Here is a 27637-nt window from a genome sequence, read left to right as displayed (position 1 = left end):
TCTATTTCCCGATTAGCTGAATATCCATTGAAAAATTGAGAAGAAAGAGAGACGAAGACGGAAGAGTGGCGAGATGCTGGGGAGCGTTCTGCCTCTGTAATTGGATTAGAGATTTCAATCTCAAATCTCCTCCAGCAGCTTCGTAAAGAAGCTTTCTAATATATACATATATATATTAAACTTACATATTATATATATATATATATATATATATTCTAATTAGTTTTTTTTCTTTCATACTATTTCTTTTTATTTATTTATTTAATATTTTAATTTAAGATTATTTAACTAATTAATTGATTAATAATTTTAATTAATTAAATATTTTAATTAAATTTTTTTTTTGGTTATTATAATAACTGACCACCAGTCTCTTCCATAACCGATGTGAGATAATCCTAACAATCTCTCCCTTACATATCGAGATCTCTCCCAGCAAGGCAACCATCGGGGTCTTCCTTGGCATGGCACACTAGGGAGAATGTTGGTGAACCAAATTCTGATACCAGTGTTGGGTGGGTTTGGGTCTTCTTAACCCTTAAAGTTAGCTCATGGGGTGAGACTTTTCCTCACACTTAATAACTGACCATCAGCCCCTTCCACAACCGATGTGAGATAATCCTAACATTTAGAGACGAAGAGATAGACAAAATATGAATGAGTGATAGACATCCTCTCTTTCATTCATAACAGTTTTGAGTTTTCAAAATAGAAATGTAGACTTAATTATATTATCAATTACCTTTGCTAATCCTCATTTAATATTAATATGATTTATATTTATATTTTGTTTTTAAAATTAATTTTATAATTAAATTGCTCCACCGCGCAGCGTTGACCGGTTATTATTTAAGAGAGAGAAGACGATAGGGGTCGAGTTGGAAAGGAGCAGCAGAGTGAGAGGCTGTTTAAGGAATTTTATATCCAACTTAACGGCATTATTGTCTTTTCACTAATTTATGACTTTTATTTTTATTTTTTATTTTTTTTTTCTTTTCTGTTCTTTTCTTTTCAAATTGAATCAAATCTCAAGAAAGGGCAGACTTTTTCTTCCATTTTCTTCTCTTCTTTTCGTTCTTTCTCTACAGCCAAACGGAGAAAGTGGAGAGCAACCCGTATTAACAAATGGATGCCCTAGACTCCGTCGTCGATCCCTTGAGAGACTTCGCCAAGGACAGCGCTCGCCTCGTCAAGAGGTGCCACAAGCCCGACCGCAAGGGTGCGTACTCTGCTCGTTCCGATTTTTTTTTTCTTTAAATCTGAATTTGATCTCTCTGGATTTGGCTTCAGAGGTGTTTCTTTCGTTTTATTTTCGCGGATTCGGCGGTTTTGGGTTCTGTTATGATTGTTTATGCTGCAGAATTCACGAAGGTCGCATTACGCACTGCTATCGGTTTCGTAGTGATGGGATTCGTTGGGTTTTTCGTGAAGCTGATTTTCATTCCTATTAACAACATCATCGTCGGGTCTGGCTAGGTACTGTTTGCTATGCTAATGTATTTTTGGGGATTTTTTATGCTCTCTTTGCCTTATAGAATTGGACCTGTATGATAAATGTATTGTATGAATAATCCCTTAACTGTGGGTTTTGAGTTTGTGGCTTGTATGAAGTATCACTAGCATTAGTGGCTTAAAGCAAGAAACTTGATGTGATCTATATGATGTTAGGATATACTATACATGATCCTTTTTAGGAAAATAAAAGTTGAGAAACTCAAGGTGGTTAGTTCGCAGTAGTTCTCAATTTGAACTAATATACATACTCATATTGAGAAACTCTTACGTATAGTACCTGTGTACCATCATGGTATGAAAGGAAATTGATATTAATTTTATGTGCTATATATTTCCAAGTAGCATAGAGTGGTGTCATTGGCTCGTTATGAGTCATGCTTCCAAGTGCAGAAGTGTTAAGTTGTATCAAGGATGAGTCCAGGATTGTATTTCATAGGGACCACTGAGTATCAAAGTATTTATGAAAAGTTAGTGAAATCCTGTTGCTGCAAAAAAAAAGGGTTGAAAGTCTTTTTGGTCTTTTAAGATTTTGAAAATAGTGAACAAAATGAGAAGAGCTTGAATAAACTATCAAAATGAGACTAAAATTTTATCAATTTTTGAAAAATGTAAATCTAATAACGTGACCAAAACTAAATAGATTAACTGAGACAATTTTACCAAACACTCGGGTTATGGGTTCAATGTCTGTTTGCATCCACCGTTTATTAATTCCCTAAGCCTTACTCCTCTTCTTGTTAATCCAATCAGGGCATTAATAAGATGAAATTTTATTACTAAAGTTCGAGTAAATTTTCCACACCCAAACGGGAGAAAATATAAATTCTCATTAAGCATCAACCGAATGTCATGTAAATTAGTTGATGAAAATCTTAGATTAAATCAAGGTTTTGATGTGCCTAACGTCAACAACAAAACAAGAAATAAGAGCCAGCGATTTATCAACGATGCCTTAAATTTTCGGTTTCAACCAAATAAAAGTTTATCAATAATTTCTTAGGAGAACTAATAAACCATGGAAAGCAAACGATATCGACCCACAACCCGAGTTACCGAAACTTAGCCACTCATGCTTGCAATAGAAAAAACGGAAATCCTACGTCTAATCAAGCAAGAATCAAAACATGCGTTAACTAAAGACGGTAACTTTGAACACGAAATTAAAACACGCACGAATGAAAACTCAATCAAACACATACGTAGACAATAAAAATCGAACCTTTAACAAAATTATGAATAAAAATAATTAAATTAATACGAATAAAATTCACTGCTAAAATTACTTAAGAATTCAAATAAATAATTGAAATACAATAACATTCAAAATCAATTTTTTTTTCAATTAACTTCAATAAATAAAAACAATAATCATAACCAACTTAATAATAAAAGAAGAAAGAAAAGAAAAGCAAAGAGAGAGAGATAGAAGATAAAGCTGTGGCAGAGGGTGGCTGGCAGCAGCAGCTGGTTGCTGTGGAGTGGCCTGGAATGGAGAGCTCGTGCCTGTGCTGCTGGTGTCTGTGCAGGGTGGTGTCTGCTGGAGTGGCCTCTCGGTTGCTCCTCGTGTTCATCTGCAGCTGATGGCTGCAGTGGCTGTCATGGTTGGCTGGAGGGGTTGACGAGGACTGCTGGTGGTCTCGGCAGGTCTGAGGCGGCTACAGATGGTGGCCGTTGGTGCGATGGGTTGCAGGGGTGAGGGAGAAACCGAGAGGCTGAGCTAAGGAAGAACAGGGGGCTGTGCAGCAGAAGATGGTCTCAGCTGCTGGAGTGGCCGGAGAAAAACCGAGAGAAGGAAAAGACGAGGGAAGAAGGAGGAGGGAGGGGAGAGATTTTTGGTGCGGGGGCACCGCCCAAGAGGAAAGAAGAAGAAAAAGAAGATTTAAAAAGGGAGGGGGAGTATGCCCTAGGAGAGACCCGCGTAGTGAGCCGGGTGTGACCCAACTAGCCAGCCTGCAGGCCGGGTCACATCACTTTAAGCATATATATGTATATTTTCTCATTTTTCTTTCTCCGCGATCACGGCCAATCTTGACCTTTCTGGAGCCCATTTCTCTCGAAACTCAAAACACGGAAGTTGTAGATAATTCTCTCGTCTTTCTCTAGATATTTGAATTGTCTCGATCAGAACTCGGACGGGAAAGTTATGCGCGAATTACGAACTAGTGCCAATTTTAGCTCCTAGGAATTTTCCTGCGATAAAAAAATTGCCAAAAATTCATAAATTGTTCAATGAAACTCATAAATTATAAATAAGACACTTTGTTAAAATATTGGACGTAATTAGGCATTTAATTAAAAATAGAAACTCTAATGACCAGATTAAGATGTCTAATTACGCAGTTTTAGCGCGTAATCAGTCATGGTCCCACATCAGATGTGTATTAGGGAGATCTTGGCCTTATAAGGAGAGTTTGGGCTCTAACTAAGTAAGGTGCCTTTTTTATAAGACAAACCTGTGAGACCAGTGGGCCATAGCGGACAATATTTCATCTGAGTTGGACCCATGACTGTTACATTTGGTATCAAAGCCACCGTGGTGGTACTATCATGTGAGTGAATCTTACACAGATGTGTAAATCACTTTCATGAGGACATCAAAGATCGGACAAGAGGGTTTGTCGTGGTCTCACATTGGATGAGTACGAGAGAGATCACGTTGACAAGGATGCCAGAAATTAGACGAAAGAGCTTGTTACGAACTCACATCGGATGTGTACTAGGGAAATAACACTGACGAGAATGTCAAATATTGGATGGGAGAGCTTGTCGCGGTCCCACATCGGATGTGTACTAGGGAGATCTTGAGCTTATAAGGAGGGTTTAGGATTCAACCAAGTGAGACACCTTTTATAGGACAAACTCGCGAGGCCAATGGTGCCAAAGTGGACAATACCTCACCAGAGCTGGGCCCAGGATTGTTACAAGTGGTAATGTGCATTCCAAGCAACATAGAGCAATGTTATTTAATAAGCAGGCTGTTGCCTTTCCATTTTTAGAGGATAAGATAGCATTCTTTAGCTGAAAGCATCACGGTCGAAGTTGTTACAATATATTTTGTAGATTTGAGAATTGTGATAAGACATTGATGAACAATTAATATTTGAACTATCACACAAAAAGTGTACATGATAATCATGTGACAAGGGCCTACAATGATAAGTAATACCATAGTTACCTAGAGTGTAGTGTGTTTTGGGTTGTGATACAGGTATTGGAGCTACATAAGTGGTGTGCAATTCTTGGGAGGTAGCCTTAGTTGGTACGCCATTTCGGATTTCTGCACTAAAACAAATTTCTCCCCCATCAGTTTGAATCCATTCAATGTTACAGTGGCAAAGAGCCCTCTTTTCTCTCTTTGCCACATGCTTCGTTGCATCAGAAAGCTCTATGCTTTCGTCACATGCTTTGCAGCAGGAAGCCCTAATGTTTCTCTTATTGCAGGCTTTATGGCCACAAAAAACTCTTTTCTTTCTCCTGGCAGGCTTTGGTGCTGAATAATTTCACTTGATTTTTTAAAATTTTGAAAATTTTCATTTGATTTTTTATTTGAAAATGGTTGACAATCTGGTTTGCCTTTTTTGAGGAACTGGATCCTAACCCCCATCCATTTGGGATGCCATTAACCCATGAATCGGTACATGCTATTTGGATCGTGGTCCCAGGGGGTGGGCACATTTCTCTTACAAGGTTCTGGGAGTGCCTCTTCTTACAAGGTTCTATTCTTTGAGTCCATGCTTCTTTGCGCTAGGCTTATCCACATCATCCTCCGTCTCTAGGACATCTCTTTGTGACTAACTTTGTTTCATCTGGCAGGTCACTAACACCCCTCCCCTCTTGGCGCCCGCCCCACCGACCTCTGCCCCCAGATAGTAGCCTCTAGTCCCTTGCATAGGCTTCACTCTTGATAGAATCTACAATCAGCGGAATGGCCTCAGCAAGCTTGGCAAAGGTGGTTGAGGGTCCACCCTTAGTATCAATGTGAGCCCTGGCTTGGCCCTTGAAGACCCCTTGAGTTGGAGTCCCTCTTGGACTCAACATATTTGATTGAAGACACGCTCTACCTAGATCTAGAAGTGGGCAGCCTCTACATCAAGTCTTCTCGAGGTGATCTCTAGTTTTTTCGTATGAGTGGCTCTCTCAGTATGTCGAGGAGCTTCCCTTTGAGATAATTTTCGTTTTCTTCTCCTCTCAAGTTCTTTTTTCCAATAGGTCCTTAAGTCCCTTGCTGAGGTGATGACGCAGCTAGAGACATTCTAGTCAGAAGGTGGCAAAAAAAAAAAAGACTCCTTGTTGCACTTAGAGAATGACTTACCTTTACATATTCAGTTTGTGCAAGACATCTATTGCTAGAAAACGGGTGCTTATTCAGAGTTTGCTTGAGGAGCATGCATTGGTAAGTTGTAAGATCTAATAGCCCTTGATGATGCGTTGCAGGTTCTCACTCAATTTGAAGAAAAGGTTGTAAAATGATAGAAGGCAGGAGATGCCTACTGAAAGCTCCTGGTCAATCATAAGTGTAGCACCTTGATAGATGACTGAGGTATGCAAGAAGCTGCTCATTGATGTCATTTTTGCATGAGTGACTTCTTCATAATCTTTTCTCAAAATAAGAATTCCCTAGTAGAGCTGATCTCTCTTACTTGTAATTGGTTGAGCTGATCTCTATCACTTGTAATTGTACTCAAATGGTCAAATTACTGTTCAAGGACTCAATTGAATCACTCATTTGTTAGGGTGTGTGATTTACCAAATATATGGGATAAGTCCTAACCACCTGTATTTCTTCCACATTATTAAAAAATATGAGAAAAAAAATTAAGACAATTGGAAAAATAACTAAAATTGATTGTTCCCCCACATGCTTGTTAAAATCCTAGTATGTCGAAGGACATCTTCTCAAGGCCTTCACACATGCAGCTTGGAGCTCTTTGCAAGGCTAGATGTCTTCACAAGGCTGTACATCTTTCTTAGGGATGCGGGGCTAAAGGTGCCATTCTTGTCTTATATTGCAAACCATTCAAGGTTGCTTAACAAGCCATTTGGCATGTGTCTTGGATGCAAGAATGTAGCACCATCATCCAATGCTTCCATCTCTCTCTCTCTCTCTCTCTCTCTTTCTCTCTCTCTCTCATATTTGAAAACATTATTAGCATATATGAATTTGTTTAACTCGTATCCTTGTAATACAGCACAACGTTGTTCTCGGCAGTGACATAATTGCAATGTTGTGGTCAAGAAACAATCTCAAGTCTTCAAAAGAACAACTTGAAATGCCAATAGTAATAACCCCATGTTTTAATTTCTTTCAATCAATGAAAGTATTTAAGGCCTAAGTTAGGCATATCTATTTAACATCCTCTAGTCGATCTTCTCAAAATGAAAATGAGTAGGAAATTTTCATTTATTCCACAATGGAAATAGTCCTTTAAAATAAAGTTTACTTGCATTAATTACTGAAGCTCATTTTCGGGAAACTTGATCATCAAGAAACATAGCCCATAATTAAAGGACAAACAAGCACTCACATAGTAACTAGGGGTGAACTCAGTTTTATTCAGTTCAATTGACAATTGAACCGAATTGCTCGGTTTGTAAAAATACTAAGTTGCAACCAATCGCTAGTTTAAGAAGAATGCAATCTGTCGGTTCAACGGTTTGGTTCGGTTATTTTCAATTATCAAAGTTTTTAGCTACTCAAATCAAATCCTTAAGGTCAAGACTTTCTACATCATGATAGCTAAATTCTCGGTCCATTTAAGTCTTCGCCCAAGACAATTGAAAGCCCTAGATCTGGAGGTGGATGGTTGAAGAGCATTTTGGGGTATTTATAGGAAGTGGAAGAAGCTCCCTTCTATTCAATTGATGTGGGACACTAAGAATAAAAGGAGAAGCAGTAGTGTTATGGGCTACAACAACACAAAATATTATATTTTATTGTTTTTTTGGTTTTTGGTTTTTTGGTTTGGTTTTTGCTTAAAAACCAACAACAACAAGAACAACAAGCCTTAAGCCTCACTAGGTGGGGTTGACTACATGAATTTTTTTCCTATTTTTCACTGATCGAGACCATTTTCCTTTTCTAGATTAAGAGCTATTAGATCCTTCCTCACTACCTCATTCCAAGTAATTTTGCGCCTACCACTACCCCTATCCCTTTTCATGACAGAAATAATGACTAACTCACTCATTCTCATAGGTGCTCTATTAAGCCTGCATTTCAAATGCTCAAGCCATCTAAGTTGCCCATCTCTTATTTTGTCTTCGACAGGTTTTATGCCTAAATTATTGTGTTTATGCCTGTTTCCGAGCTTATCTTTTAATGTTATACCACTCAACCACCTTAACATTCACATTTTAGCAATTTTTACTTTTTGTACATGTAGTTTCTTAGTTGCCTAATATTATGAACTGTAAAGCACAACTGACCTTATAGCCATCTTATAAAACTTTCTTTTTAATTTTAGGGTATTCTATGATCACACAAAACGCTTGACACATTTCTCTATTTTACCTAACTTGCTTTAATTATATTTATTACGTCTTCTTCAATTTCTCCTTCCGCTTGCATAGTAGATTCAAAATCTAATAGTGCTAATAATTTCTTGTTTATCAAGTGTGGTCTTCTCTCCACTATTCCTTGTGTTATAGAAATTAAATTTCATATATTCTATCTTATTCCTAATTATCCTAAAATCTTTGGACTCTAATGTAGTTATCCATAAAATATATATTTTTTTGCTTAAAAAATGAGACTGAATTTTTATTTTTAAGAACCGAAACTGAAACCATACCAAAGCTGATTTCGGTCAGGTTTCTGTTTGGTTTTCAGTCTTTTGGTAATTTTAGTACATCCCTAATAGTAACAAGCTATCTCTAAGATGAGAGCAGAAACTGTAATATCTCACAAATCCTTCTTGGAGCTACCAAATACTGTAGGGTCAGCAGCATTCTTGCCCAAGGCAACGACTCATAAACAAGAGATATAAAAACAGCTGTGAACAACCCCATCTTTTCATATATATATATTTTTTCATCTTCCTCGATGCTTTTGAGAAGTCCTCAGCAGTCCAAGACAATTTTGGCCTATATGGTCCAAGGATTCTTTGTAGTGGCGGGCTTCTGCAACTTTCCTGTGCGCACCTCCACAGTGCCAGTGGTCTTGTCTCCCAGCTCAGTGCTGACAATCATGATGTCTAGGCCCTCCATGAACTCCAAGGAGACTATGCCTTGCCTTATGGCCCTTATGACTACACTCCTACATAAGCCCGCATACCAAGAGTCTAGAGCAAAGTCCCCTATGTCATCTTTGTACGCCTCGGATCCTAAACTGTTACCCAGGAACATCTTTGGCTACCTTAGCCTCCTCCAGGTAAATATTTGTAGTTGCAACTTCCTCTATGGACTGCTAAAGCTTATGCTACAGATCACCCACTCATGTCTGTCATCTTATGCCTTCTGCTTTCTTCCTCCAGCTGGGCAAACAATTTGATGCTCTTTTCTTTGTAGGCATGGTACTTTGTTGCAGCTCCTTCATTTTTGTCTCTGCTTCCTTAAGGCGGTTGAGGATCATTGCTATGAGGTCTCGTGCCTACAAGAAGAGATTCAAAATTCAAAATGAAGAAAAGAAACAAGGGGGAAGATTGAGGAAAGCTTACCTATTCCAGCGGGCCAGGTTTTCTTGGACCGGATAAAAACGAACCTGCACTTCCAATCATGAATGGTGGATTGTGGCATGAATTTCTTGCCCAGACAGGCATGGAAGTATCGCCACCCTTGAAAACTGGGGTGAGGCTTTAGATAGAATAATGACTGGAAGTACTTGACATAGGGGGCAAACCCGCAGCACTTGCACTTCTCCTGTCAATGATCTGCCAGCAGTTTGGAACAAGTTGAGAAGGGGGAAAGCTGTAATATTGCAAATTTTAACAATGTAGGGATTAAGAGGGAATCATAGGCCTTCCCCGAGTGCACATTCATAAACACCCAGTTCATCCTTCTCGGGGTCGCAAGCTCTCTCCTTAGGCTTGGGGAGATGAAGGTGGAAGTTGGAAGCAATATGAAACTTATTGGCCATCCAGGTGATTTGCTCGTCCTTCAAAGTACAACACTGACCAAGGGGATCATGCAGCTCAGTCCCAGTTAACTCCTTGTTCAGGGACATGTGGCAAGTGGAAGGCACCCAGGAGTCTAATTGACAGACGGGCATTGACATGCACGTGCATCACCATCTGGCACACGAGGTTGGATAAGCTCACGTGAAGAGATAGCACAAGCAATAAGTGCTTCTTTCCTGCCAAAATCAATGGTCTAGCGGCCCCCAGGCATTATTCTGGCAACTAGTGCTGGAGGACCAACCTGGTGGTCAGAGTTAGGACCTCCATCCGTCATTCACCCTGGAGCCTATATTCTCATCCATCAATGATTTGGATCAACCTCTAGGCAGCTCATTCTACTTAGTTCCTGCACCTTTCACGCCCACCTCATCTTGAATTTTGCAAAATGAAGCTTCCAACCAGTGAATGTCTTCCTACAATTTTTTATTTTGTACCTATTTTGTACATTAAGCACATACATGTGACTGCAGGAAAACTCTAGATCCGTTTGGAACATCTTAAATAAATAAGTACATATTGAAAGAAAAAACTTAAATTAAGTACTTGTGTCTATTGAGTAGTTTTTGGTTTTCACTTTAAAAATTACAAGTACATATTTCAAAAAGTACTTTACCAAACTACTCTTTTGGTTTTTAGGAAAATAAGTATTTTTATTAAAAAAAGTACTTATTTGAAGAAGTACTTATAATTAATCTTAGACAACTTATAGATAAATATATTTTTCTGATAAGTACTTTTTCTAGTAAAAGTACTTTTCTATGAGTAGTTCCTTACGATCCCTAGTCTTAGCTCTTCTATGTGAGATTTTTTATCCTCGTCTTTATCCTTCAGCAGTTTCTCTTTGTTTAAAAGAGATGCTAAGACCTTTGCATTACTCATGACCAACTCTTAGTTGAAATAGCAATTTCTGATCTTGATTGTAGATCTAGACAACAATAACTCCTCTCGAAGCTGTAAATCCATTATTTTATTTTTGTTTTTATTTTTTGTTGGCATTTGACTTGACTGTCTCACCTTTGCTTATATAAACTTGCTTATATAAACTTCACCAAGTTCACCGTTCATTTTTCAAGGATTTATTTGAGTGAGAGCTTTCAGCGCATAACCGAGAAAATCAACCCCCTGGTTTTAAGATTTTTTGCTGTTCTTTGTTTATGTTTTCTTTGAAAAACAAGGGATTTTTTTCTACTGTTTTCTAGTTCATTAATCTAATTTAGAGTTTTCATGTATTGTTTTATGATCACATATTGTCAAAATAATGTTGTTCCATTATATATTTATGTATCCCAATTAGTAAATAAATTGCTCGATGCTTGAGATGACATCACCATTAATCTTAACAAGTATTCGTTTACAATTACATATTACTATAATTAAATGTATTATTTGAGATGCTTGAAACTTCAATTAGCTGGACGACCTTATATAAGCTGTTGATGGAGACACTGTAATCTGATTTAGTTTGTTCTTCCCCATCATCATCGCAGTATTCGTCACGAAGAACAATTTTTTTTCAAGGGTTTCTTAATTTAATAATTCTATTAAACAGTTAAATTAGGATATTATTTTTGAGATTTAACCTAATTTCTTTGTATACGTTTGCAGGCCTGTGGGAGGTTCAAGTCTGGAAGAGGATGGAGGCTGCCTGGTTGAGTTTAACTTGTGCCTAGAGGGGATACTTAGCTCCGATCTTCCTAGCATAATGTACTTTTTAATTTTAATGAAAACATAAGTTAGACTTCAAGGTGTTTTGGCAGGCCCTGTTACTCTTTTATAATCATTCACCTCACACTTACAATATTCTCAGGCTCTTAGTCATGCTTTTCCTGTGCATGTGAGAAATTTTAAGCTCCAAACTCAACTTGAGCTTGCATCATGTGGTTGGAATGGGAGTAGGACATGAATGAAATGAAAATTGTGTTTGAATTCATTTCTCTCTATCCCATTCCATTTCTACAGTCTAAACTGTAAATTTTTAGCTAGTGTTATGAGTGCGTTTTGATACATGTGTTTCAGTACGAGTGAAAATGAGCATGGCTGCCTAAAATTGTAATTTAAAAAAATTAGAATCAAGGTTTAATATAAAATTTGTAGTTTAATCATTTATGTTTCACTTGTTTTTCAAAGTCACATACTGAGTTACTTGTCAAAGTAAAATGAACTTAAGAGGTCTCAAAAATGACTTTCAAGAAATCTCTTCAGTACCCTTGAATAAGAATTGAGATAAAGAATACTCGAAACTTATATAGTATGCAATAAACAGAAAATGTAACTCTTGCAATTTAAATAAATATTTATTAGCGGGGAAATCAATAAGGAGTTATATCAAATACGAATAAAAGAACTCCCTAATAAAGGTAAGACATCTCATTTTATTCTTATTGCGGTGATATAATCTTTCCAAATTTTCTAGTTCAGGCATTAGAATGGTTCCTTAGAGTACAACCCAAAATTTTTAAGCTATTTTTCTATCATTTTTTATAGGTAATCAAAATTAAAATTGAATCAAATTCTTAATCTAGGTTGAACGCAGCTGGGAGTCATTATGTTTTAAGAACACCGCTTGGGTTAAATGAATATAACCATAATTCATTACGTATAGGAACATGAGATGGATTAATAACACCATTTCTTATGTTGTCATCATCTCCTTCACAGTATTATTTTCGTAAAAACAACAAAAGAGAAGTCCTCAAACAGAAAGAAGCAAATAGCTAATGGCAAAAGCCAAAAATGGGTGGGTGGGCATGACTCATGAGGGAAGGTTTTGTCCCTTTCATAGGGGTGCTTGGTAGGGTTTGCGGTTTTCTTCTGTGGTCCATGTTTATTGACCTTTCTTTTGATTTATTTATTATTATTATTATTATTATTTTTTGGGTTTTCTCCTCGTCTCCATCTTCAATGCGATAAATTGCCCTATTCCAGTTTGCACATTTTTCATCTTAAAATATCAAAACTCTCTAGAATAGGAAAAGTGTTATAAAATAATGCAGATAATTAATAATAAAATAAAGGCAAGATTGGATTTTTTACGTGGTTTGGTTATAACTACTCCGTGGACGGATGATATCAAAACTTCACTATGTTATGAGAAATTATAACATATATCCGACTTTGTACAAATATTTCATATCCTTACTTTATACAAAATATCTCACTCTTTTCTTTTCTTTTATTTTTTTTTAATTTCTCTACGTATTTTTCTTCCAGCACTCTGCTCTCTGCTCTTTGCTCTCTTTTACTTTTCTTGTGCGTGTCTATTTTTCTGTTAGGACCCTATGAGCAACTAGAAAAATTGAGACATCAGAATTTTATGTGGTTCGGTACTTCTCTGTACATACCATCTCTCCACAGCTCCTCTATTTATAGGTAGCTGGTAATCAATCACAATAAATTACAATAAATCAAATTTGAGGAATTACATTCATCTAAATTAAATAACCACGGATAACAGCTTGCAAATGCGTCTCTAACTCAGCTCACGCGTCTCCTGGCTTCAGCACAACAATCTCTCACTTAGAGACGGAGACGCCTCCTCAACCAGTATCAGTATATGAATAAATGATGTGCTCAAAATATGTCTTCGAGCATGAAGACCATCTGAAGTTGAACACAACTTCATCTTCTCTGTAGTCACCATCTTAATTAACATATCCACCGGATTTTTGCTACCTTGGATTTTTTCAAGTGTCAACACGCCGTCCCCTATAAGAGATCTGACGAAGTGATAACGCAATCCAATATGTTTAGTTTTGGAATGAAATGCGGAATTCTTTGCCAGATGTATCACATTCTGACTGTTACTGTGCAAAACATTCCTCCTATGCTTTAATCCAAGCTATTTTAACAAACCCTGAAGCCAAATCATCTCTTTACTGTCTTCTGTCACTGGTACATACTCAGCTTCTATAGTGGATAGAATAACAATCTTCTGTATCTGTGACATCCAACTAACAGTTGTTGTGCCAACAGTGAATATATATCTGGTGGTGCTTTTGCGATGATCAATTTCACCCTCAAAATCAGCATCTACAAATCCTTGGATTTTCAAATCGCTTTTGTCGAAACATAGACACTTATCAATAGTGCCACGTAGATATCTTAAAATCCACTTCACTTGCTTCCTAGTGTGTCTTCCCTGAATTTGACATATACCTACTAACAACTCCCACTGCTTGGCCAATATCTCGTCTAATACCAACTATAGCATACATGAGACTTCCAATGGCTGAGGCGTATGGTACCTTAGCCATGAAGTCTTTTTCTTCATCTGTCTGGAGAGGTTGATCCTTAGAGAGACGGAAGTGACCTGCCAATGGTGTATTTACAGCTTTGGTGCTGCTCATGTTAAACCTTTGTAAAACACGGCTGATGTACTCTGACTGAGATAACTGCAACATTCCTTATTGCTTATCTCTAGAGATTCACATCCCAAGAATCTGCTTTACAGGACCCCAAGTCTTTCATATCAAATTCCTCTAACAATTGCTGCTTCAATTTTCTAATTTCTTCTATATCTAATCCTGCGACTAGTATATCATCAACATGTAACAATAGGATAATATAGTTAGTACGATATCTTTTGAAGTAGCAATAGTGGTCGACATTGCACTTCTGAAACCCTCTACATATAGTTGTTAAATTTCTTGTACCACTGCCTAGGAGCTTGTTTGAGACCATACAAACTCTTCTTCAATTTGCATACAAGATTCTCTTTACCTTTAATTAAGAAACCTTCTGGCTATTGCATATAAATTTCCTTATCAAGATCACCGTGAAGAAACGCCGTCTTCATGTCCAACTGCTTAAGATATAAACCCTCAGAGGCAACAATACTTAAGATAGATCTGATGGTTGTCATCTTCACAATTGGTACAAAAATATCAGTGTAGTTAATCCTTTCATTATGTTCGAAACCTTTGACTAGTAATCAGGCTTTATACCTCTTGGATCCATTATGCTCTTCTTTGATCCTGTACACCCATTTGTTGTGAAAAATCCTTCTTACCATTGGGCAACTTAGTTAGTTCCCATGTTTTGTTGGAGTTAAGAGACTTCATCTCATCTTTCATTGCAAGCTCCCACTTGCTCAAATCTCTGCCTGACATGCTTCAACATAGCATTCAGGTTCTCCTCTATCTCTAAGATGTAAATGATTCACATACCTCCTATTTGGTACATGCTGCCGAGAATATCTCCTAAGCTTTAGTGCTGGAGTAGGAGGTAGTGGTGCAACAATCTGCTCCATAGGTTCCTCTGCCTAAGGATTCTTGGTGTTTCGCTGACGTATCCTTATACCTTCTAAAACATCATCCACATCTACAAAGGTTGTTTCATACTTTATAGATTCTGTTGTGTGTCTATCTTTGTACATCATCTTCTTAACAAAAATCACATCTCTGCTTCTGATTACCTTTTTGTTTTCATCATCCCAAATACGATACCCATATTTATCTCCACCATAACCGATGAAGGTGCATTTCCGGGATTTTGGATCTAGCTTATTCCTGACATGATCATTAATATGTACATATGCAATACAACCAAAAACTCTTAGATGTGAAAGTATTACCTCTTTATTGCTCCATACTTCTTCTGGTAGACTATAGTCCAATGGTACTGATGGATTCCTGTTAATCAAATAAGCTGCTATGTTGACTGCTTCTACCCAAAACATCTTTGGCAAGCCTGATTGCATACACATACTTCTGGCTTTTTCTATTAACATTCTGTTCATGTGCTCGACTACGCCATTGTGTTGAGGCGTATCTAGCATAGTTATTTTCATTCTGATATCATGCTCATAGTAGAATTTCTTGAACTCGGTGTCAACATACTCACCACCATTATCTGTTCTCAGCTACTTGATTTTCAAACCAGTTTCATTTTCTACCATTGCTTTCCAAATTTTAAAAGCATAAAAAACATCAGATTTATATTTTAGGAAGTAAACCCACACCTTCTGTGAATGATCGTCAACAAATGTTACTAAGTAATGCTTCCCACCTATGGATGAAATGGTCGTTGGTCCCCATACATCTGAATGGACTAGCTTAAGTCTCTCCTTCTTTGGGGTACTGATGTTTGTCTGGAAAATGACCCTTTTCAGTTTCCCAAATATGCAATCCTCACATGTGTCAATCTTCACCAACTGTAAATCACTCAACTTACCCTTTGAGTGCATCACCCTGAGTCCTTTCTCACTCAAGTGTCCAAGTCGTTGATGCCATATATAACGACCTGCTATTTAACTAGGGTTTTTTTTAGACCGTAACCTTTATAATGCTCTGATACCAAACTAAATTAAACCCAACCATTAACCTAAGATGCGAGAAGCGAAAATCAGATGAACACAACCATATATAATTATATTCAATACCAGGGTGCTAAAATGTTTCGCAAAATATACATATATGACTATTTTTCCAAAAATACCCTCAATTGGCTAGAGCTATACAAAAAAAAACTCTCAAAATACTCACTCTACTGTCAGAGCAATACTGAGGTTCCTCTATCTGCTAGCCTGGTTTGCTCGCCTACTTGGATCACCTAAAAAATGTTAAAGTAATGGGATGAGCCAACGTTTAGTAAGACGAAATATGTTATTGCTAGTGTGTGGCAAATGAGTTACAATACTATGAAAATCTATTACTATATAATCATGTATCACTGAATTTGTAAATACAATACCAGTAATATAAACCATCGCCTTTTTCCTGTTGCTTAACATTTCTGTAATTTAGGTTTCTACTCAACATACTTCTAATATATACATATATATATATATATATATTTTGTCTCTGTAAATATGTATAAACATAATACTAACTGAAAACTCCCTTGTGGATAACTGTGTGTCATGATTTAACCCCTCATGACAGGGTTGTGTGGCCCGAAAGCGGGATCTACCCTAGCTGGCCAACCAGGAATAAACCACTATACTCCATTAGTCTGATCAGCCCTCCTTAACTCATATCTGATGGGGAGCCTATCCACTCGTGGGCTCTATATGATTGACTGTTATATCACGTATTATCTGAATAAGTGGTTGCACTCTATACTGTATGTAGCTACGGTACCGTGCTTTATAGACTATAATGGTCCAACAAGGTCTAATACTATATAATACATCTCTATATACTACTATCTGTTTTACCATGATTCTGTAATAAATGCATCAACCATGACCCCATAGAAAACTGTATCTATATCAACTGTGTTTCTATAATTAACTGTAAATCTTTATAACATAGTACTGTAAAACTGTATAATCATGGTATTTCTGTAAATGCTATGAAATATATTCACTGTCTGTATATTCTGTAAAACACATATTTGAAAAATACTGTAAAGCATGTTTCTGTACTATATCCATATCCTTAAGCCACATAGTAATTTTAAAACATATTAATCATACTTGATAAACTGTATAAATCTCTGCTGTGAATAATACTCTAGTAGAATATATCTATAATTTTATACTGAAAGTTTACTCGAATAACCTAGCATAGCATATTTCCCTTACCTGTTTCTTGCTAAAAATCCCTTACTATGATGGGTCCTACACCCGCAGGGTTCTCCACTCAAAACCTTAAAATCAAATATCCTAGAACGAAACATCATTATTTCTTTGCCTACATTATTTCCTACAACTGACAGAAGGCCAAAAATTGACTAAAAGGTCTTACCTTGATTCTGGGAAGAAATTCGACTCAATCCCACTGACGATCCGCCTCAGCAGACTTGAAGAGAACTCTACCAGGAGCATTGTGGTGGCCTCAGATTGTCGATCTAGCGACTGACAGGGCCAAAATTAAAGAAAAATGGGAGAGGGACCATAGAGAGAGAAAAGAGAGAGTCTTCGCTAAAATTTCTGCGTAAAAACTGAGTTTAAGCACTATTTATACTGCAGGATTCATCGACGCGCCACGTCACCTCGTCGACGAGTCCTGTAGAAAGTTTGTTGACAAACCTGCACCCTCGTCGATGAATTTCAGACTTCCAAAAATTTACTCTCGGTATCTTCTCGTTAACGAGACGAAACTTTGTTGATGAGATCCTGAAGAACACTCGTCGATGAAACCCTTGTGTTCGTTGACGAGGCCTGGGAAATTTCTTGGAATTATCACCTCCAAAATGCAAAGTTGTCAATGAACGTCTGCTGCCTCCTTCTATTACTGTTTCTATTTTCCTACCTCTTTATTATTTAAATATCATTATTCTTTGGGTCGTTACATTTTTCCTTCTTTATAAAATTTCGTCCTCAAAAGTTATTATTCATATAGCTCATCATCCCTTAAGGACAAAATGGTCTATTTATTTCATTACCTGCCCTCACTTATGGTGGAGGAATACTGTGATTACATAAGTAGTTCTGGGAGATTACAAGTATAAAAGAAAATTCTCCCAAAAACCAAAATACTACCTATTCTATACTCTAAATCACATTTACATTGTACAAAACAAAACTATCACTACTTTAATTACACATCACTTCTATGACCCACTAAACAAGTGGGAATATTTCCGTCTGATCTCATCTTCAAGCTCCCACGAGGCTTCTTCTATCGAGTGATTCCTCCACAGGACTTTGACTAGTGGTATCTTTTTATTACACAATTCCTGTTCTTTTTTTTGTCTAAGATTTGTACTGGGGCTTCCTCATATGCTAGATCACCCCCTGAGTTCCAATTCTGCATAATTGATGATATGGGAAGAATCTGAGATGTATTTCCTTAACATAGAAATGTGAAACACGTCGTGAATTCTAAATAGAGATGATAGTAAAACCAATTAATGGGCAACTTACCCAATCTTCTCAAGTATCTCAAATGGGCCAATGAACCTAGGGCTCAACTTACCCTTCTTCCTAAACCTCATGATTCCCTTCAATGGTGCTATCTGCAGAAATACATGATCACCCACTTCAAATTCCAGTTCCCAGCGGCGAGTATTCGTGTAACTTTTCTGCCGACTCTGAGCTGCACTGACCTATCTCGAATGAGTCGAACTTTATCATACGCCTGTTGTACTATTTCTGGCCCCACAACTCATCTCTCACCCAGCTCACTCCAGTATAAAGGGGAACGACACTTCCTACCATAAAGTGCCTCATAAGGAGCCATGCCAATGCTAGCTTGGTAGCTGTTGTTGTAGGAAAATTCCAAAAATTGCATAAACTAAGTCCAGCTACCCCCAAAAATCCAAAACACACACTCGCAACATAACCCCTATGAGTTCTTCCATTAAACTTGATAAAGATGAGCAAGGGATCCATGTTGATGTGAAATTGTATCGTGGCATGATTAGGAGTCTTCTATATCTCACTGCTAGTAGGCTTGATATTATGTTTAGTGTGTGCGTATGTGCTAGGTTTCAAGCCGCTCATAAGGAATCTCATCTAATAGCAGTTAAACGAATCCTTAGGTATATAGTTGGAACTATAAAGTTAGGCTTGTGGTACCCTAAGCATACTACCTTTGAGATTGTGGGTTATACAGATGCTAACTTTGCTGGTAGTAAGGTTGATAGAAAGAGTACTAGCGGCACTTGTCACTATTTAGGACAATCTCTCGTTTCTTGGTTTTCCAGGAAACAAAACTCAGTTGTCTTATCCACAACCGAAGTAGAATATATTGCATCTAGAAGTTGTTGTACTCAAACTCTTTATATGAAACAAAAACTTATGGATTTTGGGTTGCACTATGATACAGTACCAATTAAGTGTGATAATATTAGTACAATCAACATCTCTAAAAATCCTATCTCACATTCACGAACAAAACACATTGAAATTAGACATCACTTCCTTCGTGATTATGTGCATAAAGGGGATGTGACTTTTGAGTTTGTATGCAATAATGAGCAGTGGGCGGACATTTTCACTAAACCACTTCTAAAAGATAGGTTCATACAAATTAGACGTGAATTAGGTCTCATGCATAATTGAGATGTTTCCTAGATATTTCATAGTTTGCATAAATTTAGGGGGAGCTTTTAAATAATTTTAAAGTCTAACAACAAATATAACTATTGGTATCTTTCATTGGCTTGAACTTTATGAAATTGATTCTACTTTATAATGCTAAGCCAAGGGTGATCAACCTAGACTAAGTCAAAACATACGTCTGCATTTAACTTCGACTACTGGCATCCGCAACTTACTTGCGAGATTCCGATTGCCTTACCACATCCTGAAAGTCCAGACTTCTAGGGAAGGTACACCCTCTACTGAAACTAATCGATTAAAACCACCCTACACTACTATCTAAAACAGTGTGGGTGCACATGGCCAAATACTGAATCTCTAGCAACGATACCATGCTCATAACAAAACTGATCCTCAGGGTTCCTAAAACATATCATGCAATTTAAGTAGTAAAACAATATTTCAAATTCATTTCGTATAAAACTTGTCATTTAATAATTCTCGTTAAAACATAACCTCGGCCCTCGCGGGTGCCATATAAAACTCGTCTCATAGCCATTAAACATAATTCAGTCCCTCGCAACCTTAAACATAATCTTGGCCCTCACGACCGTCATATAAAACTCAGCTCACAACCGCTATATCAAATCCTAACTCTCGTAGCTGTCATAATAAATCCCTGTGTTTTCATAAACAGTTCCAGTATTTCACAAACATTCCCAATTTTGGTTATAAAATAGTACCTACATATCATTCACCTGCCACACAAATTTTCATCTCTTTAAATATAGCCCAGAGGCAACTAAAAACACAATATATTTAGTTTATAAGGTCAACCAAACTTCCCACCGTTCATTTTATTCAAAATAGCCTAACTTATATCCTAGGTTTGAAAAAAGGTTCATTTTGAACGGTCGGTTTTCGAAGCATCAACTGAAAACATAAATATACTTACACCAAAAACATTTCAAACAGTTCAAATTTGTTAAACTTAATTTCCTTACTTGATTATGAAAAAGAAACTGAAACAGACCAAAAAATCTGAAACCCTAGCTTTTTGAACAGGTAGAAACATGAGATCCTATGAGCTGGGAGGAGAGAGAGTGAACTGGGAGTAAGAGGGAACCCGTAGGAGTCTTATAGTGAAGAAATCCCGAAACCCTAGCAGAGTTCAAAAGAAGAGTTTTTGGATTTCCTAAAAAAAATGAGCTCACTTCTATTTATAGGTGGGTAGTCCAGGAGAAAACCGTCGATAGTTTTCCCTGTACCCACAAAATCGTCGACGGTTTTGTAGTTGACTTGCCCAATTGACCCAAATTCGACGACAATTTTTCTCACTCTCTGAAACCGTCAACAATTTTGGCCTTGCCAACTAACCTCTTTTCTTTTTCTCTAATTTTCCTTTGTTTATCTCTTATATATATATATATATATATATTTATTTTTTTTTTTATTTTTTGAATTCAGGTTTCTACCCCATTTCTTATTTTGTCACCATCTCCTTAATAATAGTATTTTGGTAAAAACAACAAAAGAGAAGACGTCGGACAAAAAACCAAATGGCAAATGGCAAAAGCCAAAAAAATGCTCCGTGGACACGAGGGAAGGTTTTGTCCCTTCCATAGGGCTGCTTGGTAGGGTTTGCGGTTTTCTTCTATGGCTCATGTTCTTTTGATTTACTAATTTTTTCTCATCCCCACCTTCAATGCGCCAAATTGCCCTATTCCAGTTTGCACATTTTTCGTCTTACTAGAATAGGAAAAGGATTTCCATTTCCCCAACCATTTTCCATTTTGCTAACAAGAGTTTACCCTCGAGTAAAGCCAACCAAACAGGGACTTAATAAATTACACTTCTTGCCCACCCCCTGTATCCACTGTGTATGTGTGTGTGTGTGTGAGAGAGAGAGAGAGAGAGAGAGAGAGAGAGAGAGAGAGAGAGAGAGAACTCTTGTTTTAAATTTATTATATAAATGTTGAAAAGTTAAACGAATGACATGTTAATAGTTCTTTAGAAATAAAAATAGAAATGAACTAAGTACTAATATCTTTCAAGGAAACACAAAAACGAACAAATTATTTGAGAGAATTTATGAAATAAGAAAAAAGTGAGGCAAGGTATAGTTGGTTCGTAAGTAAACACATATTACAAATTTCTTGAATTATTACAAAGAAACAAGATTTTTTTTTATAAGCCATCAAATTCTTGTATTTGATCATCATGTTAGTTTGAATAATCATTTTATGAATTGAATAGGCATTTTTATGGCTTTACTTTTGCAACATTATCAAAAAAATTACTTAAGATTTTGACATATAACTCATCCAATTAATTTCAGGTCGGCATATTACTATATAAGTATCCGACCTTTTCTGAGGCAGGAGTCTCTTTGTTTTTGTCTCCTTTTCTCTCAATGGTTTTCGAACTATTCTGTGGTTCGGAGATTCTTGAGTTCTTGAGATATTATCTTGGAGTTTTCTCTTGTGGCTTATTTAGGCTTTTGATTGATTTCTTTTGGTGCACCTTTTGGAGATGGAATGAGATACGTTCTGATGCAGCTTTTGTGATGGGATGGTACTCTTTAGCAAGGTTTTGAGTTGTTTCTCTATGGAAGGTGGTTTGAACCTCTGTTAAGGTTTGTGCTGGTGTTGGTTCGAGTGTCTAGGTGGCAGTTTGGTCTTCAAGATTCGGCGTGGTTAACCTTATGGAGGTGGTTGTGTGTTGTTCTTCAGCTTCGCCTCGGTCTTTTTTCTTGTGGATGGTGTTCCCGGCCTAAGTTGTTGATTATTTAGGAATCCTTCTGCTTTCATCGTCTTACAACTTGTTGTTTGAGGGTGCTACGCCTTGATTCATTCTGGAGTGGATATCCATCATCTCATAATATTCTTTCTGGTGATAAATTGTGTTCTAAGGTATCTTATTTCCTTTTTGATTGAATTATGGTATTTAGTTAATTTTTGGTTTTGGTTTGATGGCTTATTGCCCCTGGGAATGCCCAGATTTGATATAATAGTGATAAACTCTTAAACGAAGTCTTATTTGGCTTCCTTTCTCTCGGTTATGCCCAGAGTTTCTGTACATATCCATTTGATCAATATAATTTATCATTTAATGATAAAAAAAACAAAAAAACAAAATAAGGTCTAACATCTACATTATTATTATTATTATTATTATTATTATTATTATTTTAGTCTAATTTTAGGAAAAGCAAAAATCAATTATTTCTGTTTTTTGAAAATCAATTATTAGGATTAAAAATTGATAATCTTAAATTCAACTAGGGTGAAGGTATACAAACAAAAAGAAAGACAATTAGCTAGTACTTTCTTATTAAAATTTTAGTACTCTTAAACATTAAAAAGTAAAATTAAATTTATTTTTTATATATATTGAGTGGAATTTTATTCTCTTATCCCCTATAATATTTCTCAACGTTAATGAAAAAACAAAACTTTTCTTCTTTATTGCTCAAGTTAAAAAATCTTGTTTTTCTATTTTCTATGAATCAAGAGCCTTAATTGCACCATTATTGGTTTTAAGAGGACATCATCCCAATTTTTTGAAAATAAACCATTTTAATTCAATTGATTAGATGTTGGTTGCCTAAAAAGTTAAACCTAAATTAGCACAAAAAATTAAAATTTATGTCTACAACAGTAATTAATAAAAAAATTTTAAAAAATAAATTTGATCCATATGTTTAAATCTGTCTCAAATTTTGATTTGTATTGGATTTGAATAAGATATTATATAAAATTATAATAAAATTTGTATAAACTAACCCAAATTTAATGTCCGGAGAATAATATTAATCAAGTGTATTAATATTGTTTGAAATTTAGAAATGGAAGATTTATGTGTATTAATATATAATAATTTAACATCAATATATATATATATATATATATTGTACTAACATAAAAAGGAGAAAGAATATATATTTTCTAAAATTATATAATTTAATAATAAGAAAAGGAGAAAAAATTAAATTTAAAAATTGAAATAGTTTATCGAATTGAAATTAAATATATCGGAATGTTATAATAAATTGAAAATGAAGTAAACAAAAAATATATGATCAAATACGGAAAATAAAAAAAAATAAATTCTATTCCATTGTTTATGTCAAACTGTTATTTTTTTTTAATATTTTTTATATAAATTTAAATTCATTACATTCTCATTTCACAAATCTCAAAAAAAAGAAAAAAGAAAAAAATTGAGTGCATTTTTCAAGGCAATAAAAAAAAAAAAATTAGGTGCATTTTGGTAAATTCATTTATTTTCACTAATTTGTGGCTGCTTCAACGTCCATTTAAAAGGAAGCTCCTTCGCTCTCTCCTCAGAACCCTACACAGAAGCTCTTTCTTCCTCTATGAGCTCGTCAACAATGGCGGCCACTGCTTCCGGCACCTCCCTCTGCAAGACTCCGTTCACTTCACCCAAATCTCCTATGCCCATTTCCGGATTCACCCTCCCCATTTCTTCGAAACGCCGAAGCCCTACCATTTGTCGACCTCTCCTGATCTCCAATTCCCTCTCAAATTCTAAGCCCCCCGCCGCCGCTGCCACCGCCACCTCCGCCACCAGCTCCCCTCCCACCACCACCACCACCACCAAAACCCCAGAACTATTCACATCCAGATTTGCCGATAACGAGCCCAGAAAGGGCGCCGACGTCCTTGTCGAAGCCCTCGAGCGCGAAGGCGTCACCGACGTCTTCGCCTATCCCGGCGGCGCGTCCATGGAGATCCACCAGGCCCTCACGCGCTCCAACATCATCCGCAACGTCCTCCCCCGCCACGAACAGGGCGGGATCTTCGCCGCCGAAGGTTATGCTCGCGCCTCTGGCCTTCCCGGAATCTGCATCGCCACCTCCGGCCCCGGCGCCACCAACCTCGTCAGTGGACTCGCCGACGCTCTGCTCGACAGCATCCCCATTGTCGCCGTGACCGGGCAGGTCCCTCGCCGGATGATCGGAACTGACGCCTTCCAAGAAACCCCCATTGTTGAGGTAACGAGGTCCATCACCAAGCATAATTACTTAGTACTCAATGTAGAGGACATTCCTAGGATTGTGCGTGAGGCATTTTACCTTGCGTGTTCAGGCCGGCCTGGCCCGGTTCTGATTGATATTCCGAAGGATATACAGCAGCAGGTAGTGGTTCCTGATTGGGATAAGCCAGTTAGATTACCTGGTTATGTTTCTAGGCTGCCCAAGTGCCCAACTGAGGTACATATGGAGCAGATTGTTAGGCTGATATCGGAATCGAAGAAGCCAGTTTTATATGTGGGTGGAGGGTGTGTGAACTCGAGCGAGGAGTTGCGTCAATTTGTGGAGATAACGGGGATTCCTGTCGCAAGCACTTTGATGGGTCTTGGTTCGTTCCCCTGTGCGGACGATTTATCTCTTCATATGCTGGGAATGCACGGCACTGTTTATGCTAATTATGCTGTGGATAAGTCTGATCTGTTGCTTGCATTCGGAGTGAGGTTCGATGACCGTGTGACCGGAAAGCTGGAAGCTTTTGCGAGCAGGGCCAAGATTGTTCACATTGACATAGATTCGGCAGAGATTGGGAAGAATAAGCAGCCGCATGTGTCAGTTTGTGCTGATTTGAAGCTGGCATTGAAAGGGATAAATGGGATGCTGGAGAGGAAAGCAGACAAGCTTAAACTGGATTTTTCGACTTGGAGAGAGGAACTGAAAGAGCAGAAACTGAAGTATCCATTGAGTTACAAGACTTTTGGGGAGGCAATTCCTCCACAGTATGCAATTCAGCTCCTTGATGAATTGACAAATGGGGATGCAATTGTAAGTACTGGTGTTGGGCAACATCAGATGTGGGCAGCTCAATTCTACATGTACAACAAGCCTCGGCATTGGCTAACCTCAGGTGGATTAGGGGCTATGGGTTTTGGATTACCTGCTGCAATGGGCGCAGCTGTGGCAAAACCGGATGCAGTTGTTGTAGACATTGATGGTGATGGGAGTTTTGTGATGAATGTTCAGGAATTGGCTACAATTCGTGTGGAGAATCTTCCTGTTAAGATAATGCTCCTAAATAATCAGCATTTGGGTATGGTTATGCAGTGGGAGGATCGGTTCTACAAGGCTAATAGGGCTCACACATATCTAGGAGACCCATCAAAAGAGTCAGAGATATTCCCTGATATGTTGAAGTTTGCAGAAGCATGTGCGATACCTGCTGCTCGAGTGTCAAAGAAAGGAGATCTTAGAGCTGCAATTCAGAAAATGTTGGATACTCCTGGGCCATACTTACTGGATGTTATTGTACCCCATCAAGAACATGTCCTGCCTATGATCCCAAGTGGTGGTGCTTTCAAAGATGTAATCACAGAGGGCGATGGGAGATCAACCTACTGATCTTTTTGAGCAGTGTATTTATTTTGAGGCGTTGTATGTATTATATTCTATGCAATCTGAGGCTTGGTTAAGGTGCCACAGTTTCAGTCTAGCGATTAGTTCTTTATGGTATGTGTGGGCAAATTATGTTGCTTTCTGTAGTAATTAGTTTGTTTTATGCTGTTAAGTAGTTCATAATGTAGTCTTTTTTGTACGAACTGGATTTTATATTCTTGTTCTGGGAGTAATGTATTATGCTATGGTTAAGTTTCAATCCAGTAATTGTTATTCTCACAAATTTTGGTTTCAGTGAATTCTATTGGAACCATCTCTTTTGTCCAACTTTGTGTGTTTTAGATTCAAGTGTGGGTTTAGTAGGAGGCTAATTTTCTTCTAGCCATTTTACAGGATGTAGTTTCCAATACTGCCGGGAGATTCACTGTCCTTTTAAAAAATTCTTCTTGAAGTACACTTTTTTTAAGTGTCTGGAACTAGTCAAGCATGATATTAATCACTGTCTGGACTCGCACCAAGCCAAACACAAACATTATGAGCTCAAGAACCTTATCGGTCTACTTCGTAAGACATTTTCCAGACAATATTGTGATCTTTTGTGACAAGATTGTTCAATTGTTTTTTAGTTGCAAGTAACTTTGTCATTTCACATTTCACACTTCTTTTACCTATTCTGTGTTTCTAATGCTTACATAACTGTTGTTTTCATAAGAAAACAACAGTTAATCATTCAAACTAATTTGAATGAAAATCATAACTATTAATGAGTCAATGGAATGAATAGCATTCTCTCAAAATATAAAATTTTCAAGCTCTAATTATGAAGATGTATCATAAGAGAGAGCTCCAATCCTGATTTTTCTTTTAATTTATAAAATTTGCAAAATTGAGGGTCATAAATTTTCATGTAAATACATTGATTTAGGGAAGTAATCTAGGCTATTTTGAAGTTAAGAATACAAAAGAAAGATGAAAAATTCAAATAACATTTAAATATGGGGAATATAAATAGGGAAAGATTTGCAAGATTGACATATACATGGAACCTCAATAATCATAATCTCCTCACATCCAATTATTCAAGCATTTAAAGAAATGGAGATGTGTTTAATTTGCACTAAACACTCTTTTAAAAGATAATTTGGTATCTAAAGCACATTAACATCTAAAGACAAAAGGAAAAGCAGAAAGAAGCTTTAAATTACGATGCCAAATTATAGTAAAAGCTTTTGATGAAATTACCATAAACGACTACTCGTGAAAAAATAAATTCATTGTGTCCTTTCATGGCATCATATACAAGGCTCTTTTCTTCTTCTTCTTTTTTTTTTTTTTTTTTTTCTAGAGATTGTGAAAAGTCTTCCCATCAATTATGATACAAAGAATTAAATGGAAAATACAAATGAAATAAGTACTAGTTAATAAATTAGTTTGTAATCACTGAAAACAAACACAAAATAATGAAAACAATCACATTGCAATTTAATTTTATGTGATGATTAGTATTTTGTAATCACCACTAATGGGGTAGATAATTGTGTTTCACTCAAACCCATGCCTCTAGATTTGCTAGCTTTTCTAGAAAATGCAGTAGAATAATTTGGAACAAGAAATGATATGATTTATAAGTGTTGGCCCACTGGGGTAAAGAATTTAGAGGAGGGATAAATGGACTTTTTCGCGTATTTTTGCTTC

The 27637-nt window shown here is 36.9% G+C and overlaps 2 protein-coding genes across 2 annotated transcripts; both read left to right on the top strand.

Moving 5' to 3' along the window:
* Nucleotides 1-1004: 1004 nt before the first annotated feature.
* On the top strand, nt 1005-11559 carry LOC131160587 (protein transport protein Sec61 subunit gamma-like). The gene is made up of 3 exons (XM_058116403.1): nt 1005-1219; nt 1361-1476; nt 11235-11559. The coding sequence occupies exons 1-2, from the start codon at nt 1126-1128 to the stop codon at nt 1474-1476; spliced, it is 210 nt and encodes a 69-aa protein (XP_057972386.1). The 5' UTR covers nt 1005-1125; the 3' UTR covers nt 11235-11559.
* Nucleotides 11560-21938: 10379 nt separating this feature from the next.
* LOC131160586 (acetolactate synthase 2, chloroplastic-like) lies at nt 21939-26225 on the top strand. Its single transcript, XM_058116402.1, has 2 exons — nt 21939-22469; nt 23883-26225. Exon 2 carries the CDS (start codon nt 23936-23938, stop codon nt 25946-25948), a length of 2013 nt encoding a protein of 670 aa, XP_057972385.1. The 5' UTR covers nt 21939-22469; nt 23883-23935; the 3' UTR covers nt 25949-26225.
* The last annotated feature ends 1412 nt before the right edge of the window (nt 26226-27637 follow it).

The sequence above is a fragment of the Malania oleifera genome, chromosome 7 (genome assembly GCF_029873635.1).
Source record: "Malania oleifera isolate guangnan ecotype guangnan chromosome 7, ASM2987363v1, whole genome shotgun sequence".
Classification (NCBI taxonomy): Eukaryota; Viridiplantae; Streptophyta; class Magnoliopsida; order Santalales; family Ximeniaceae; genus Malania; species Malania oleifera.
The sequence above is the reverse complement of the archived record's forward strand: the minus strand, read 5'-3'. Positions and strand labels throughout refer to the sequence as shown.